This window comes from Emys orbicularis, chromosome 3 (genome assembly GCF_028017835.1).
Source record: "Emys orbicularis isolate rEmyOrb1 chromosome 3, rEmyOrb1.hap1, whole genome shotgun sequence".
In the NCBI taxonomy this organism is placed as follows: domain Eukaryota; kingdom Metazoa; phylum Chordata; order Testudines; family Emydidae; genus Emys; species Emys orbicularis.
In genome coordinates, this window is record NC_088685.1 from 137,371,334 (window position 1) to 137,389,144 (window position 17,811).

The 17,811-nt window shown below is 39.3% G+C and overlaps 2 protein-coding genes across 4 annotated transcripts in view; one reads left to right on the top strand and one right to left on the bottom strand.

Annotated features, from left to right (window-relative positions):
* The window catches only part of TBCE (tubulin folding cofactor E), a 64,891-nt gene extending 49,396 nt beyond the window's left edge, over window positions 1–15,495 (top strand). The window contains exons 11-16 of the mRNA XM_065401914.1: window positions 7,800–7,952; window positions 8,717–8,870; window positions 10,761–10,829; window positions 12,121–12,180; window positions 13,967–14,058; window positions 14,275–15,495. Coding sequence (XP_065257986.1) covers window positions 7,800–7,952; window positions 8,717–8,870; window positions 10,761–10,829; window positions 12,121–12,180; window positions 13,967–14,058; window positions 14,275–14,367 — 621 coding nt within the window. The 3' untranslated portion in view covers window positions 14,368–15,495. The remainder of the gene's footprint in view (window positions 1–7,799; window positions 7,953–8,716; window positions 8,871–10,760; window positions 10,830–12,120; window positions 12,181–13,966; window positions 14,059–14,274) is intronic.
* An 11-nt stretch (window positions 15,496–15,506) lies between these two features.
* The window catches only part of B3GALNT2 (beta-1,3-N-acetylgalactosaminyltransferase 2), a 36,911-nt gene continuing 34,606 nt past the window's right edge, over window positions 15,507–17,811 (bottom strand). For all 3 annotated transcript variants that reach the window (XM_065401917.1, XM_065401916.1, XM_065401915.1), the window contains exons 10-12: window positions 17,247–17,406; window positions 16,729–16,785; window positions 15,507–15,694 (exon numbers count right to left, since the gene is read on the bottom strand). In XM_065401917.1, coding sequence (XP_065257989.1) covers window positions 15,560–15,694; window positions 16,729–16,785; window positions 17,247–17,406 — 352 coding nt within the window. In that variant the 3' untranslated portion in view covers window positions 15,507–15,559. The remainder of the gene's footprint in view (window positions 15,695–16,728; window positions 16,786–17,246; window positions 17,407–17,811) is intronic.

The window sequence follows — 17,811 nt, forward strand, 5'->3', positions numbered from 1 at the left end:
CTGAGGGTAATTAGCCATTGGAACAATTTACCAAGGATCATGGTGGATTCTCCATCACTGACCATTTTAAAATCAAGATTGGATATTTTTCTAAAAGATCTGCTCTAGGAATTATTTTGAGGAAGTTCTGTGTTATACAGATGGTCGGATGAGATGATTGAAATGGTCCCTTTTGTCCTTGGAATCTATGAATTGTCTAGCATAGTGTATGTCTTTCCCACGGTGTCTGTCTTGTCATATGGGAGGACTGTGAGATTGATGAATTTACCATTTCTGCAGAATAGCTCTGTGATACTGTCCATTTGTTTGAAGTACGAGTATGATTCTCCCAGTTAGTAGTGCCACATACTATTACTCAGTCATTGAACAATTTCAAGTTGAAGCTGGGAGAAGAAATTAAAAGCAGGTAAGGACTGCGGTTCTAAAATCTTGGGGACTTGCACAGTTTAGTGTGGGAAGGATTGCGGCTTTAGCATTAATAACAGTAGTGTTTTGGTGATGTGGTTTTGTTTTTTACTCTTCTCCATTCCAAGCAATGGTGTCTTGTGGCTAGCAATGTTTACTCTTTTATTCTTCCTCCAGTGATAAAGTATTTCAGACCAAGGACAAAGGCCTTCGTCAGATGTTCTCTAGCCTCTTGATACAGGCTGCTATTTTCTGCCAGTTTTCTTGCTCTGGCAGTTAGAGGGGCACCAGAAAGTTAAGCCCAGCTGACTTCTAAATTGCTTGTCCTATGCAATACTATTGTCTCCTCCCATGTTACCTAAATGCAGTCAAATAAGAAATTTATCACTCAGAGAGCACAAGTCTCATGAGTTACCATGACTGGTCAACAAAATGGCAGATGAAATTCAATGTTGATAAATGAAAAGTAGTGCACATTGGAAAACATAATCCCAACTATGCATATAAAATGATGGGATCTAAATTAGCTGCTACCTCTCAAGAAAGATCTTGAAGTCATTGTGGATAGTTGTCTGAAAACATCCACTCTGTGCAGTGGCAGTCAAAAAAGCAAACAGAATGTTGGGAATCATTAGGAAAGGGATAGATAATAAGACAGAAAATATCATAATGCTTCTATATAAATCCATGGTATGCCCACATCTTGAATACTGCATGCAAATCTGGCCCATCTCAAAAAAGATACATTGGAATTGGAAAAGGTACAGAAAAGGACAACAAACATGATTAGGTGTATAGAACAGCTTCCGTATGAGGCGAGATTAATAAGATTGGGACTTTTCAGCTTGGAAAAGAGACAACTAAGGGGGGATATGATAGAGGTCTATAAAATCATGACTGGTGTGGAGGAAGTAAATGTTATTTACTCCTTCTCACAACACAAGAACTGGGGGGTCACCAAATGAAATTAATAGGCAGCAGGTTTAAAACAAAAGGAAGTATTTCATCACACAATGCACAGTCAACCTGTGGAACTCCTTGCCAGAGGATGTTGTGAAGGCTAAGACTATAACAGAGCTCAAAAAAGAATTAGATAAGTTCATGGAGGATAGGTCCATCAATGACTATTAGCCAGGATGGGTAGGGATGCAAAACCATGCTCTGAAGTGTCTCTAGACTCTTTGGGCCAGATGCTGGAAATGGGCGACAGGATGGATCATTTGATGATTACCTGTTCTGTTCATTCCCTCTGGGAAACCTGGCATTGGCCACTGTTGGAAGACAGGATACTGGGCTAGATGGACTATTGGTCTGACCCAGTATGGCCATTCTTAAGTTCTTATTCATGGTCTTCTCCATTGCCTTTCTAAGTGAAACATTACTCTTGTGCTACCAGCTTATCATGTTTCTTATTTGACGAAGGAAATTGCATCATCATTGCTTTTGTGAAAGGCACGTGTACAAAAGATCTATTTATATTGTACGTATACTCTCCCGGTAAAGGAGATGAAGGGGCTAGGGCTGTCAAGCGATTAAAAAAAATTAATCTCGCATTTAAACAATAATAGAATACCATTTATTTAAATATTCTTGAATGTTTTCTACATTTTCAAATATATTGTTTTCAATTACAGCACAGGATACAAAGTGTATAGTGCTCACTTTATATTTATTTTTTATTACAAATATTTGCACTGTAAAAAACAAAATAGTATTTTTCAATTCATCTAATACAAGTAGTGTAGTACAGTCTCTTTATCATGAAAGTTGAACTTACAAATTATGTACATAAAAACCTGCATTCAAAAAGAAAACAATATAAAACTTTAGAGCCTAAAAGTCCACTCAGTCCTACTACTTGTTCAGCCAATCGCTCAGACAAACAAGTTTATTTATATTTGCAGGAGATAATGCTGCCTGCTTCTTGTTTACAAGGTCACCTGAAAGTGAGAACAGGTGTTCGGATGGCTCTGTTGTAGCTGGCATTGCAAGATATTTACGTGCCAGATGCGCTAAAAATTCATATGTCCCTTCATTCTTCAACCACCATTCCAGAGGATGTGTCCATGCTGATGATGGGTTCGGCTCGATAAGGATCCAAAGCAGTGCGGACCCACACATGTTCATTTTCCTCATCTGAGTCTGAAGCCACCAGCAGAAGGTTGGTTTTCTTTTTTGGTAGTTCGGGTTCTCTAATTTCTGCATCAGAGTGTTGCTCTTTTAAGACTTTTATGATAGCTACTGCACTCGACCCAAGGTTTAAGAATCTGAAGTGCTGTCCAAAATCTGAGAGGGACGGGGTGTGGAGCATGCTATCTTTAGAAATCTCACGTTGGTACCTTCTTTGCGTTTTGTCAAATCTGCAGTAAATTTGTTCTGAAAACAAACAATGTGCTGGGTCATCATACGAGACTGCTATAACATGAAATATATGGCAGAATGTGGGTAAAACAGAACAAGAGACATACAATTCTCCCCCAAAGCGTTCAGTCACAAATTTAATTAATGCATTATTTTTTTAACAAGTGTCATTGACATGGAAGCATGTCCTCTGAAATGGTGGCCGAAGCATGAAGGGGCATATGAATTTTTAGCATATCTGGCACGTAAATACCTTGCAATGCTGGCTATAAAAGTGCCATGCAAACACCTGTTCTCACTTTCAGGTGACGTTGTAAATAAGAAGCGGACAGCATTATCTCCCGTACACGTAAACAAACTTGTTTGGCTTAGCAATTGGCTGAACAAGAAGTAGGACTGAGTGGACTTGTAGGCTCTAAAGTTTTACATTGTTTTGTTTTTGAGTGCACTTATGTAACAAATTCTACTTGTAAGATGTGCTTTCACGATAAAGAGATTGCACTACAGTACTTGTATGAGGTGAATTGAAAAATACTATTTCTTTTGTTTATCATTTTTTACAGTGCAAATATTTGTAGTAAAAAGTGAGCACTGTACATTTTGCATTCTGTGTTGTAATTGTTGTAAATCCGTGTATTTGAAAATGTAGAAAAACATCCAAAATATTTAAATTTCAATTGGTATTCTATTGTTAACAGTGTAATTAAAATTGCGATTAATCAAGATTAATTTTAATCACAATTTTTTTTGAGTTAATAGTGTTAGATAACTGCGATTAATCGACAGCCCTAGAAGGGACCCATGCTGAAAGGTGCTTTATGTCCTCCTCTCCTGTTGACTTAACTCATTATCAATCAACCATGGTTATTATTATTATTATTATTATTATTGTAGTGCCTATGGCCAGCCAGGAATGTTCAGACTGTGCAGACAGAGTAGTAGATGGTCCCTGCCCTGAAGAGCTTGTCTGCTAATTAGACCAGACTGACACAGGGTGGGGGAAGCAGAGTGAACAATGTGATGGTGGCAAATGGCAGGTTGGTTTCATGATTTTTTTGGTGGGGTGGGGGGTGGTTTATTTAGGATAGGTTTAGCTAAATGGAAAGAAAAGGGAAGGGGGCGAGGGGACGGGGCAGGGGAGTAGATAGTGAGAGGGGTGGGTGTGAAGAGACTGAGGGAGTTGGAGCGTTTGAGCAAACAGCTAGTCAGCACAGAGCAGAGAAAGTTTCAACTGTAGGAAATTGTTGGAATGCCTAGAGGTCCCTGCTTTGGCTGTTTCTGCCCCAACTGGCTGGAGTCTTTGGCTGGCTCCTCTCTGCAGTTTTCCCCTGAGGTCAGGTGTGTGGGGGGTACCATCTGGGTCCTAGTGCCCCCATAATGTGGTAGGGGCTTTGTCTCTTTAATGGAAGTACAGGATGTTCGGCACTTTTCAGGGTTGGGCTTTGAGGTTGCTATCCCAACTACTCAAAGATTAATTGGGAACCGGATCACATAGATTCTAGGACTGGAAGGGACCTCGAGAGGTCATCGAGTCCAGTCCCCTGCCCGCATGGCAGGACCAAATACTGTCTAGACCATCCCTGATAGACATTTATCTAACCTACTCTTAAATATCTCCAGAGATGGAGATTCCACAACCTCCCTAGGCAATTTATTCCAGTGTTTAACCACCCTGACAGTTAGGAACTTTTTCCTAATGTCCAACCTAGACCTCCCTTGCTGCAGTTTAAGCCCATTGCTTCTTGTTCTATCCTTAGAGGCTAAGGTGAACAAGTTTTCTCCCTCCTCCTTATGACACCCTTTTAGATACCTGAAAACTGCTATCATGTCCCCTCTCAGTCTTCTCTTTTCCAAACTAAACAAACCCAATTCTTTCAGCCTTCCTTCATAGGTCATGTTCTCAAGACTTTTAATCATTCTTGTTGCTCTTCTCTGGACCCTTTCCAATTTCTCCACATCTTTCTTGAAATGCGGTGCCCAGAACTGGACACAATACTCCAGCTGAGGCCTAACCAGAGCAGAGTAGAGCGGAAGAATGACTTCTCGTGTCTTGCTCACAACACACCTGTTAATACATCCCAGAATCATGTTTGCTTTTTTTGCAACAGCATCACACTGTTGACTCATATTTAGCTTGTGGTCCACTATAACCCCTAGATCCCTTTCTGCTGTACTCCTTCCTAGACAGTCTTTTCCCATTCTGTATGTGTGAAACTGATTTTTTCTTCCTAAGTGGAGCACTTTGCATTTGTCTTTGTTAAACTTCATCCTGTTTAACTCAGACCACTTCTCCAATTTGTCCAGATCATTTTGAATTATGACCCTGTCCTCCAAAGCAGTTGCAATCCCTCCCAGTTTGGTATCATCCGCAAACTTAATAAGCGTACTTTCTATGCCAATATCTAAGTCGTTAATGAAGATATTGAACAGAGCCGGTCCCAAAACAGACCCCTGCGGAACCCCACTTGTTATGCCTTTCCAGCAGGATTGGGAACCATTAATAACAACTCTCTGAGTATGGTTATCCAGCCAGTTATGCACCCACCTTATAGTAGCCCCATCTAAATTGTATTTGCCTAGTTTATCGATAAGAATATCATGCGAGACCGTATCAAATGCCTTACTAAAGTCTAGGTATACCACATCCACAGCTTCTCCCTTATCCACAAGACTCGTTATCCTATCGAAGAAAGCTATCAGATTGGTTTGACATGATTTGTTCTTTACAAATCCATGCTGGCTGTTCCCTATCACCTTACCACCTTCCAAGTGTTTGCAGATGATTTCCTTAATTACTTGCTCCATTATCTTCCCTGGCACAGAAGTTAAACTAACTGGTCTGTAGTTTCCTGGGTTGTTTTTATTTCCCTTTTTATAGATGGGCACTATATTTGCCCTTTTCCAGTCTTCTGGAATCTCTCCTGTCTCCCATGATTTTCCAAAGATAATAGCTAGAGGCTCAGATACCTCCTCTATTAGTTCCTTGAGTATTCTAGGATGCATTTCATCAGGCCCTGGTGACTTGCAGGCATCTAACTTTTCTAAGTGATTTTTAACTTGTTCTTTTTTATTTTATCTGCTAAACCTACCCCCTTTCCCATTAGCATTCACTATGTTAGGCATTCCTTCAGACTTCTCGGTGAAGACCGAAACAAAGACCTTTGATAGCAAGGCTTATGGATACCAAAAGGAAGCGCATCCTGAGAGATATGTTTCTTTGATTTAAATTATTCTTTTAAGGATTACAGTGTTCTTATATTGTTTAAAATGATTCATTAAGCTAAACCAATGACAAAATATGATCATACCTGATGTGCAGTTCCTTGAGCATTAAGTTGGATAGGAATCAGGTGACTGCTAGGGAGTATAGAGACGCTGCCACTGTTTGGGTTCCCTTTTAAATTAGTTGGAAAGCTTGTATTTTCTATATAGATATATTAACTGTAGTTAGAAATTGGCAAAATCATTGCTCACTAGATGTACGTGCAGAGAATGAATTGGATTTCTTGTCTGATAAATTAAAATTAAATACAAATGCTCATGTTCCAGAAGTGGCATCATAATACAATAGATGCTTGTTTGCAGCAACACCTTGTAAGAGCAACTGCCATGTACAAGCAACATTTCCCCAGGGAACACTTTCACTGCTGTGAATTGTCGACACTCCCTATAACAGCAACAGCTGCTTAGGAGTAACATAGCAAAAGGGCACTGATACATTGCTACTAATGAACGTCTACTGTAATTATCTTTAGGTCACAGCTATATTGCTCCTTCTAATCCCCCTCCATGGTTTGAGAGCTTGGAAATGTCAAGTTCAAATAAACCCTATCACTTTTCATCCTATCCATGACATAATCTGCCTTCATCTCAAATTCTCTTATCCACTTACCTAGCTTCTTCAAACTAAGTCATCAAGAGGCCAAAACTGCTGAGCTATCTCTAATTCCTGACCTCCACTTTCCTATCCCTTCTTCACTTGTACATTATACACATGCACCCTTCCTAGACCTTTCTTTTTTCTCATCATTTCATCATCCATGACCATTTGTTACAAACTTTCTCTTTTAGGTTGACCTTTCATATCTTGATCCGGATCATGTCTCTTACCTGCTCTGTTAGGGTATGTCTACATGGCAGTTAGACACCCGCAGCTGGCCTGTGCCAACTGACTCGGGCTCATGGGGCTGTTTAATTGTGGTGTAGATGTTTGGGCAGAGCTTCAGCCCGAGCTCTGGGACCCTCACAGGCTCCTAGAACTCAGGCTCCAGCCCGAGCCCGGACGTCTGCACTGCAGTTAAACAGCCCTGCAGCCCAAGCCCCATGAACCTGAGTCAGCTGAAATGCGCCAGCCCTGGATTTTTAATTGCGGTGTGGACCTACCCATAGGCCCTGCTGCACCTTCTCCAGCATGATTCCCTGCAATTCTAGTCTCGTCACCACCTAACCCTGCAGAGAACATTGCTACCTCTTGCATCATGTGATTCCCCCAGTATAATATTAAATTAATGGGTTTCTGTAGACAGTCATGCTCTGAGTGCATTGGCAAGGAGGCACTTCAAAAAATAAAATGGACAGAAAGCTCCTCAAAATAATTGAACTGTGCCATGGGAAGCAATGTCACATCTAGGCCAAGCTTCACACCTCAATTCCAGGAATCTCTACATACAATGAGTAGAAAGCCTTTCTGGAATGTTGATGCTCTAATATGTATCGATAATTTACTGAAAACTCCATCCATGCCCTGTTTGCTATTCCACCTGTTTATCTTTCAGTTCCTTCAAAGTGTCTTTCATTTTTATAAGCTAAGTGAAGCAAGATGAAAGTGGTATTCAGTAAAGTAGGTTGTGTTGAAATTTAAACAACAACAAAAAAAGATTAGGGTCGGCTAACAAGAGAAATGTCACTGATGATGGTCTGTGTGTGGTAGTGTCTGTCCGGACTGTGTGCTGTTTTGGTCAGACATTTTTCTTTAAAAAAAAAAAAAAAAAAAAAAAATCCAGTTTTGCAATTCTTTTCCCTTTTCATTCCAGTGGTCATTTATCAATGAGCTTGATAAGCTACAATGTTTGCAGTCACTGCACTGTCAGAATAACCCTTTGATGGGCACAGAGAAGAGCCCAGAGACCGTGAGGCAGCTTATCATTGCCAAAATAGGCCAATTAAAGGTTCTGAACAAATCTGAGGTATGTGATGTTTTTTTCAACTAATCTCACAAAGGATTCTGGAAAAAGTGTCACTGTAAAAGCATTTGGGAAAGTGGGAGGGTGTCTGGAGTTTCTTCCCTGTCTCAATGAATGCATGTGTATAGCTGGAAACCTTCACTTTGAAAATGGACAGAGTCAGGCAACCCTGGATTCTGTTCTTGGCTTTGCTATTAACTCATTGTAACCTTGGGCAAGACACTTAGGTATTTTTGAAAAATTTACCCTAAGTCCTATTGATGTCACAAATGGATCTTTCTCCCCCTACATAGAACTTTTGAGTTAAATAGGTTTAACAAAACCATTTAAAGTAGCTTGCCATTTTTTCTTTTCCCCCTTTTCAGGTCAGAAATTATAACATATGTACACATGACAACCTCAGTGTTGTCCTTTTCAAAATACAGTATCATTGTAATAATTGATGCTGGGAGATGTTGAAAATATAAAGAGAACTTTCAAAACCATATGACTTGTTCCATAGTTAAGAAATCATTGTGCTCTGAGCTTTCATACCTCATAATATTGTTTTCAGGCTGTACTCTGAGAGCACTGACGACATTGACTAAACTGAGTCTGAATCGGTTGTGGGAGTTGAGATTTTTCCAGACTCTTTGCAGTTTTATAAGGTGCTGAACATACAAGTAACTAATATCTAGAAATCTTGACTCTTGACGGATCATGAACTTGGGTTTTTTTTGGAAATGTAGGTTAGTGACACAGTAAGTGTTTTGTACTTGTCAATATAGATCTTTCCTGATGAAAGAAAGGGAGCAGAGCTTGACTATCGCAAAATGTTTGGCAATGACTGGATAACGGCTGGTGGAAATCAGAATCCAGACAAAAACAGACCAAATGAGGAATTTCTTGCTGCTCATCCTAGGTACCAGTTACTCTGCCTTAGTAAGTACAGTCGAGGTGAAATGAAGATTTCCCTGCTTTGGTATTATGTATGTTCTGATGTTTTCAGTGTACAGAGGTGGCAGAGATCTTTTAATTATTTGTCCTTCTGTTCTGGGGGCCTCGTTTATTTTTTCAACTTACCATATTTGAAGAGAAAGGAAGAAAACAAAAACAAGGTCAAGCAATATAAGGACCTTTCTGCCCACATGCTTCTACTGGTTTGGAAAAGGCCAGCATGCAGAACTGCAGGACAGTCAACCGTTCTGTGGTCATTCTCCCAATCTCCAGTGTTACTGCTTCTAATTAGTTCCAAAACAGCCCTCTGACACTGGCACTCTGCTCCTTTCCCTTTAAGTTTACAGTTTTTGCAGGACAGGAATATCTTTAAGTTGTCATTGCCCTGCTGCAGTCCTGTACTGTCTGGGCAGTCAGGCAAGCTAACTTTAAGGAGCTATTTACAGCCCACCTGCCTACCAAGACCACCTGGTTGATTTCTAGGGGGTCTTCCAGTAAGAACATGAGAGGCCCCCTAGAAATCAACCAGGTGGTCTTGGTAGGCAGACTGGAGCAGACTAATGGTCCATCTAGCTCAGTAGCCTGTCTTCTGACAGTGGCCAATGCCAGGTGCTTCAGAGGGAATGAATGGAAAGGGCAATCATCAAGTGATCCATCCTTTGTGGACCATTCCCAGCTTCTGGCAACAGGCTAGGGACACTCGCAGCATGAGGTTGCATCCCTGTCCTTCTTAATGACTGTTAGTAACTTTCCAGAAATTTCAGCCAAAGGAGCACTCCATCAGGCTGGAGGTATGATCCTATGCCCTGGCAGCTCCTCCTGTAGGTTAAGTGCAGTTGAATTTCTTGTAAGACAAGGAGATTCTGTGGAGTTAATCAAATAGCTTCTTGTGTATGTTGTCTTCTGATTTCTTGCATATCCAACCAAATTCTAATCCTCCATTTCCCATTACGTAGGTAGCTCCTTGTTCCATTTTCCTTCAGTATCTAAAGTGGCAGTGTCCATAAACTGTCCCTGATTATATCCCACTACAGTAAAGACAGACATAGGAGAGGCTGCCTTCTCAGGCACTTTTTCAGCTCGCAAAAGGGCTTATGGAGTCCAGTCCCTCAGACTGAACTTTGAATTTTTGAATTGCATTGCTCTACTGATTGAACTGTCTTGCTGTTAAATTGTGACCCTTACTTTTGTGCTGCAGCTCTTTGGCCCTGCTTTACAACTACCTTCTTGCTTGGTTTTCTTTAGTCAATAACATTGTTCAGATATATGCTATTACAAATACAGAAAGCACAGGAGCATGCTGGCCACAGGTGCACACAGACTGTTAGTTCCTGGGGTGCTCTCACTGCAACTAAGAAATGGATGTGAGTTGGAAAAGTGTTCTGGGTTTTGACAAACAGATGAATACTTCAGGCATCCTATTTTGCTTTTTAAATGCCCAGTATCCAAGTTGCTGTTCCATGCTGAAAAATCTTCTCTATAAGCCTCTTTTTTTTAAAAAAAAAGGTGATTATTGAAAATGAGTGAAATTATTCTCAGTATTATCATGTTTACAAGAGTTGAGATCTGCTAATTGATGTTTTTAGCTCACAGCACTGCTGGAGCCTAGCTACTGAGCTCCTGGACTGTGGAAAGCAGGACTGCTTAGCTCCTATGGTAGCATAACAGTGAGAGGCAGTAGAGTTTCATGGTCATTGCATGACCTGGATACCATGTTGTCCCACAGACCATTACCGGGAAGTTTTCCTATGCGATGACTTAAACTGGAGAGAGACTATTAGCTGAAATATCTACACAACTTTCTTTTGTTCTTTCTTCCGTCTGTTTACCGCTAATCTAGTTTGTTGATTTCATTTGTGTGTTTTTTATTAACAGAATATGGTGCTCCTGAAGAAGGTGAACTGAAACGACAACAGCCTTTCATTCTGAAAAATCAGCTGCTAAGTAAGAGGCCAGAAATCAATAAAATTATATATTTTGCATTTAAAATACTCTCCCTGGAGCAGTAAGGAATAGGTGCTTTAAGTACCATTGAAGCCAAGTTGTACACCAAAAAGGAACAGTAAAGGGCACAAAAATTGCCTTCCAATTCATCTTGAAGTTGAATACACTTCCCAGAAACAAACTGATAGTTAAGGCTCTATGGATGTATTTACAGCTTTATTAGAATGGCATGTGTGTCAGGATCTCCCTTGTAAAGGTTCCCCAGACAGCCTTAACTCTGGTCCCACATAGCTGCTTCCCAGACTGTACAACTGTGACTTATCTGGATGTATGATGTTTTTTGACAATATGATCCCTGCAAACTTTCGGGATGCAGCAGGGAGGGTGAAGAGGAAGTATTATGGTATTACAGCCATGGTATGCTATAAGGATTGGTAGGGTAGACTGGGCTACTTTGATCCTTCATGTCCCTTTATCCCCCATATGCATGCCAGAAACACTATGATCCAAGGTCTGTGAGAGCTAGTAGTTAACTCCGTAGCCCAAGGCAGGCTGTAAGACCCAAGAGTCAGAATCCAGTCAGATTAATACCTTCAGAGACTCAGCCTTACAGATGAGTGTAATTATCCTTGGCCTTTCCAACCAGAGCATTACTCTTTTAATTTTTGGGGTGGGGAGGCAGGCTCCAGATTCCAGCCATGAGTTCAATTCAGCCAGTCTAATGGGGAACAGAAGTACCCATGATTTAGGACTTCTGTCCAGCACAGTAGATCCATGCCAGTAGAAACCAAATTTGCAGGTTAGGACTTCCACATACTAAGGTTGTTAAATGTGATTGATTGGGCATTTATATAATTTTTTTTTTTTTAATGCTGCCTAATATTCAACATCCTCCCTTTTTATTGGGGGCTCGGGAGAGTGGCAGCCTGGGTTTTAGCTTTCTGGGATGTGCATTCCCAAATGATCAAAAAATCATGTCAAAATCTGCCAGGAAAAAGTAGTATCATGTCCCTCTCAGGGGGGAGCGGAATGACTTTAGAACATTTGATTTTTTTTTTTTTTAAATCCATCCTAACTGGCACATTCACTATTTGTCTTTGCAGCTCATTTAGCATGCAGGGAATTCCAACTTACTAAGTGCCCAAAGGATTTATGCAAATTGTATTCACACTTAAAGAAACAGAAATTAATGCCTGGTACCAGTGGATCTAAAGTTCATATAATGGAATTGTGCTCAAACTTCAGTTACACTTCTCATTATGACTGACTTTGTCTCTTTTTTTTTTTAAAGCTTTGACAATTAAGTGTCCGGACAAACCTGATCAGAAACCTATAGAGAAGAAACTACCAGGTAAGAACAGGAATGTTAATTGTTCATTTCAATGCCACAGCAGTTCCTTTGTGGTCTTTTTTTTTTTTTTAAATGCTCCCTTTCCTGAAGAAATCTGGAGGCAACTGCTTCAGAATGCTGCTGAGAGGGGGGAAAGACCAACTTGTTCTGTTTACAGTTGCTAGCAGGATAATGGAACCTTTCACCTCAAGGTTACTGGTTAAAAGTCAGTAATGACAGTCATTACCATATGATGGCTGTTCAGTAATGTGTGGAAAACAAGCTCTAGTCCTTCCCCTTCCTAGTGGATGCTTCTACATCACAAGACTTAAGTTGGCACTGATGGTATGAGCATGATTCAGTCTGTATGCCAATTTGCTGTCAGGCTAGAAACGCTGACAGGGGAAACCTGCATGATTACCAACCCCTCTGCCTTTGATAAAAAGTATGAGATTATTTAAAAATTTAAGGTTAGTACAACTAATATTTGGTTGCCCTCAGACCTGTTTGTAAGTACTGGAGTCAAACACGGGTGCTGAAGGAAGAGTTGTGGTGTAAGTAAATGTGATTGATGGAAAGGTATTTATATATAGTCTCCCAGAAGTGAAACAAAAAAATTGAATCTTATGCTTTGTGTAGTGATAGCATTGTAGCCCAAATTAGTTTCCATGCTGTTTTGGGGCTCTCTGAGCACAGTGTTGTAAATCCCTATAGGCCACATGCTCCAAATTATGCTAAATTTATAGCTTAGATTCCAAGAAACCCAATTCTGACTTGGACATTAACTCTGTGTTCCTTGCTTGTTTAGATTAAATTCCTGCCTTAGTCTTCCTTGACTATTATATGTCAGTTTCTGCAGAATCTCCTTTCATTATAATAGTCATGCTGAGGAAAAGATCTACTTACAGTAATATGTTCAGTTATGTCTAAACTAGAATGTGCTCCTGCCTCTGATGCTCCACTCAAGGCTTTAACAGTTTGAAGTTCTGAGTTCTACTGACCTAGCTAAACATCAAGGGAGGAATGCTGTTAAATATTTATATACATACTAAATGTCTCTTTCAACAGATATGTCTGAATTTGTTCTATGAGGAAAGACTTATTCAGTTTTTATTCTAAAATAAAAATAACATTTATTATCACAAGTTGCATAAAATCAGATACAGCTTTTACAAAAATGTTTGATAGAAAAATAGTTTTCTAAGTACATTGTGTGATATTACAGAAATAACTCACTATTGCTGTGCCTTCAGATAAAGCTTCAAAGAAATGGAAAAAAAAAAATCAATATCTCTGTACCAGACACACATAATGGGAAACCTCTCTTGTACAAACTAAACTTATTTTCATTATGGAACTTTGAGTATTGTCTTGTCACTTTGTTATGAACCAATCCATAACGCTACTAGCAGTTTGTTTGGAACTAATTAATGTAATTAAATCCTAAAACATATATTAAGTGTTCCACAATGACATTCATTTCTTTGTGCTTCGAAAGTTGAGACTCCTGCTCCTAAAGCATTATCACACCAAAATCTGAGTGGTATGTATGAAAACTGTACTATAGGTCATGAAGGTCACTTAGACCTGAAAGGAAAAATAAATCATGAAGCTATGTTGGATGAAAATATTTTTAGGTAGTAGCATGTTACTTATCAGTCTAGTCTACCAAAGATAATGAAGTTAGAATTGATTCAGACATAAAAACCATATTTGATTGACAGTATGATCTGGTAAAACTTAAAAGCTGCTAGGATGTAAGTACATACTCAGGTTGCCTGGTTAACTACTTGATTTTTCTTGACAGATTCTATGACTATTCAGAAGGTCAAAGGCTTGCTGTATCGTCTACTTAAAATTCCTGGTTCAGAACTGAAATTGTCCTACGAAAGTTCTAAAGTAAGTAACAACATAAGTTGTATTTAAAAGGTCAACACTGCATTCTAAAATATTATAGAATGAAATAGATTTCACTTAAAGGCCAGCAGTCTTTGCTATTTTTAGGCCTTATCCAACTCCTTTGGACTTGAAAGATGGCCAGGGGAAAAAATTACCAAAAGACTTACCTAAGAGTGTGCATTTTAAATGAGCCTGAATTTTTTTTTCTTCTTCTAGATGGAAGGCAAAGAAATTGAACTAGAAAATGACCTAAAGCCCTTGCAGTTTTACTCCGTAGAAAATGGAGACACTATGTTAGTACGGTGGTAACTTTTTTTTTTAACTGGTCTCTTCTGAAGATGCACAGTGCTGTTCAGCCCAAGCCTACCCCAGGAGAGCATCTACAATTTCTGTCCACTCTTCCTGTATGTATTTAATGTGGATTTCATAAACAGGGACAGAGGACTATTTAACTCCTGCATGTATATTTTCAATAAATTAGTACCTGTGAGTTCGTTAGAGGTGCATAATTCCCAGATTAAATGGAATATTAGCATGCAGTCTTATGCTGCACTGGTGAGAATTTCTATAGAAGAATCAGTTTTAAACAGACCCACACATTTATTTTACTCAGAACGTGTAATCTAAAATCTCATGTGATATTTTCATTTGTAATACCTGCAAGCATAAAGCCACAAGGACAACTGCTGTTGCACTAGAAAAGGGCACTTAAACTCTGCTTTAAGGGAGAGAGGAAATAATTTAAGGAATACTTCTAAGGAAGTCTTTGAGAAAGGAACAGAGCTTTATATAGAGAGGTACCTAGATAGGTGTGTGGAAAGTTTAGATCAGTATTATCTCCTTGTTGCTGTATCCTATTTACACATCTATAGGGGAAAAAATCACAGTTAAGATTAAGCTGCTGAATTGGAGGATTTATTCAAAATAGCTCTGCAATATGCTGACAAGTTATGCAGTTTAATGGATATTCTCCGGATGTTGCTCAAACTTTTTTTTCTAGTTATCAGACAGATGCAAATTCCTTTGAATCTGGTTATATTATTTGCTGTTGTTCAAGATTTGGTATAAGCAAAGTTTGATATCTTGCATCATAATCTCATCCAAATCGCTAAAAAGTATACACAAACTCAATATAAAGCCTAAAATTTAACTATCCCAACCTCCCCCTCCCCCCCCAGTTTGCGGTTGTGGATTACATTAATCCTGTAAATGGATGTGCTGGCATGGAACCTTGACTCATGTATAGCAGTGGTTCTGCATTATCATCATCCTAATACACATTTCAAACAGGCTAGTTGGAATTCATATGTGCATTAATTACCAATAGTCCTTTGACTTTATAAAAAAGGAAGTTGACAAAACCAAACACCTCGCCTATAGAAAAATGCTACTCTGGACAGCATCAGTCCATTTTTATCAAATATTAATTACATTATAGGTGAAATTTCCACTATTAAACACACAATCAGGACTACTAAGGTGGTATCGTCACAAGTCTTTATCATCTTTCCTCACATCTACAAGGATCTCCACATAATTCCTTCACTTTCCAGAGCTCTGTTAGTTCCTGTGGGGAATACTGAGGGGAAGACAGCATTCCAGTTTCACATGTCTTCTCACACAACCAGAGGCTGTCCTGTTTAAAGACAATAATTTCAGTTGGCTTTTTTTGGAAAGGGACAGTATTTTACATGCACTAAATCACACACATGCTAATAATATGCCAGTAATTAACAGAATGTAGACAGAGGCAGTGTGTATATGATTAAAACCCTCAGATGAATTGTCAGACATCTTACAGATGCATCAGGGCATAAGCCAGCCCCTGACTGATGGGTGCTAGAAATTTTCCCGTGGATCAAATAATTTCATAATGGTCACAATATGTATGTGGGGATGGGCACACTTACATTTTCCTCTGAAGTCTATACTACTGGTCTGATCTGGCCAGGCGATTCATATATTATTACATGTTACCACTGAAGCTTGATTGTTCAACCTATGGCACGTGTGCCGAAGGCGGTACGCGAGCTGATTTTCAGTGGCACTCACACTGCCTGCATTTTAATTTAATTTTAAATGAAGCTTCTTAAACATTTTAAAAACCTTATTTACTTTACATGCAACAATAGGTTAGTTATATATTATAGACTTATAGAAAGAAACCTTAAATTAGAGTGAATAAATGAAGACTCGGCACACCACTTCTGAAAGGTTGCCGACCCCTTGGTAAACCAGACACTGAGTAGAAACTCTTGACAAACTATTGTTAATAGGAGTGGTGTTGGAAACTGGAAAGACAAGTGTCCCAAACAATGTATTCATATAACCCCTCTGCCTGAGGTTAGTATGATAACAAATAGCACAATTTGAGATGTAGCTATTTAATGAAAAGAAAGTCACCCAGTAATAATTTAAGATTTTATTCTATATGCACCAAGAAATAATTATTTTTTAATTAGATGGAGAAGGTGTGATGGAAATGTTTGTATATTGAACTGCTCGTGTGGATTAAAAAAAAAATTTGAGACACTTGTTCATGCATTAAAATAGCTACTGCAGGAATGCCTTCCATGATGAGGAAAATTGTATTTTCCAGGGGCTGCTCAACTTGGATTAAGAGCCATGCTACTATACCATGAAAAACAGAACTTCTGCAGACTTGCTCACCTGATATCGCTTAGGCCCTATAGCTGCCATCCAAATGCCCATACTCACATCTTCACCCTGTAGATGCATTTTAAAAACAAACATTAGCCTCAGGAAATAATTACTTGGAAATGCACCAAGTGTGAAATTCTGAACCAAAGTCTCTTGTCCACTGACTGAACAAGTAAAATGTTAGTATTATTTCTTAAATGTAGTTTCTTCTGAGCATCTTTTAAAAATATCACCCACTCCTCCCAACATTGCTGAGGAAGCTGTGTATTAAAATGGTGGATTTTACAGGTTAGGAAACTAAGGCAAATATGGTCACAGTGACTTCCAAGGCAACAGAGGGAGCCAATGCAAGAGTGGGGTTAGAACTCTGGAGCTCCTATTCTCAAATCTCTCTCAACATAAAAATCTACAAGTTAGCCAGAGCTAACAAGTCTAATTCCAGAATCAAAGGTGTGGTGTGAGAGAAGGGTAGGGGGAGTGGGAGACCCTAAGGTTTTGTGGGTTTTTTTAGCATGGGGCTTAAGTACCTGGTATGTCTTGAGTCTGTCAGAGTTGCTTGCCAACCATTGAACAATGTCTTTGGAGATAACATAACCAGACCCACAGGCAAAGGCGGGGTATGCTGGACTGGGATATTCCAGTTCTTGCCACTTCCCTGTCCGATCAACTGCCCAATTTAGTCTGAAACTTAAGATCAAAATAATCATGCAAACTGCTTTTGAAGAAGATATTTATAAAAAGCTCCAAGAATCCATGCAGTTTAGTCAATACAACTGAAGCAAAGTAAGTAATAAATTCTAAGAAAAAGTATAGAAAACTTTTCATTGAGTTATGATTCAGATAGTCCTATTTCACCATAAAGCTTACCATGTTAAGAGTATCATTGAAACATTTAATTTCAAAGAGGCAATTATGCCCTGTTTATTTCCTCTAAGAAAATTTGTAAACACACTAACAGAAAAAAGCAATGCTAGCATACTGAGCTCTAGCGTGCATCTGCACTGCTACCAGCTTCGGTTACTGAAGCACAAATTCACTGACAAGAGATGTGTTAAACCAACACCATGGTGCCCCACTGTCAAAATCCCTACC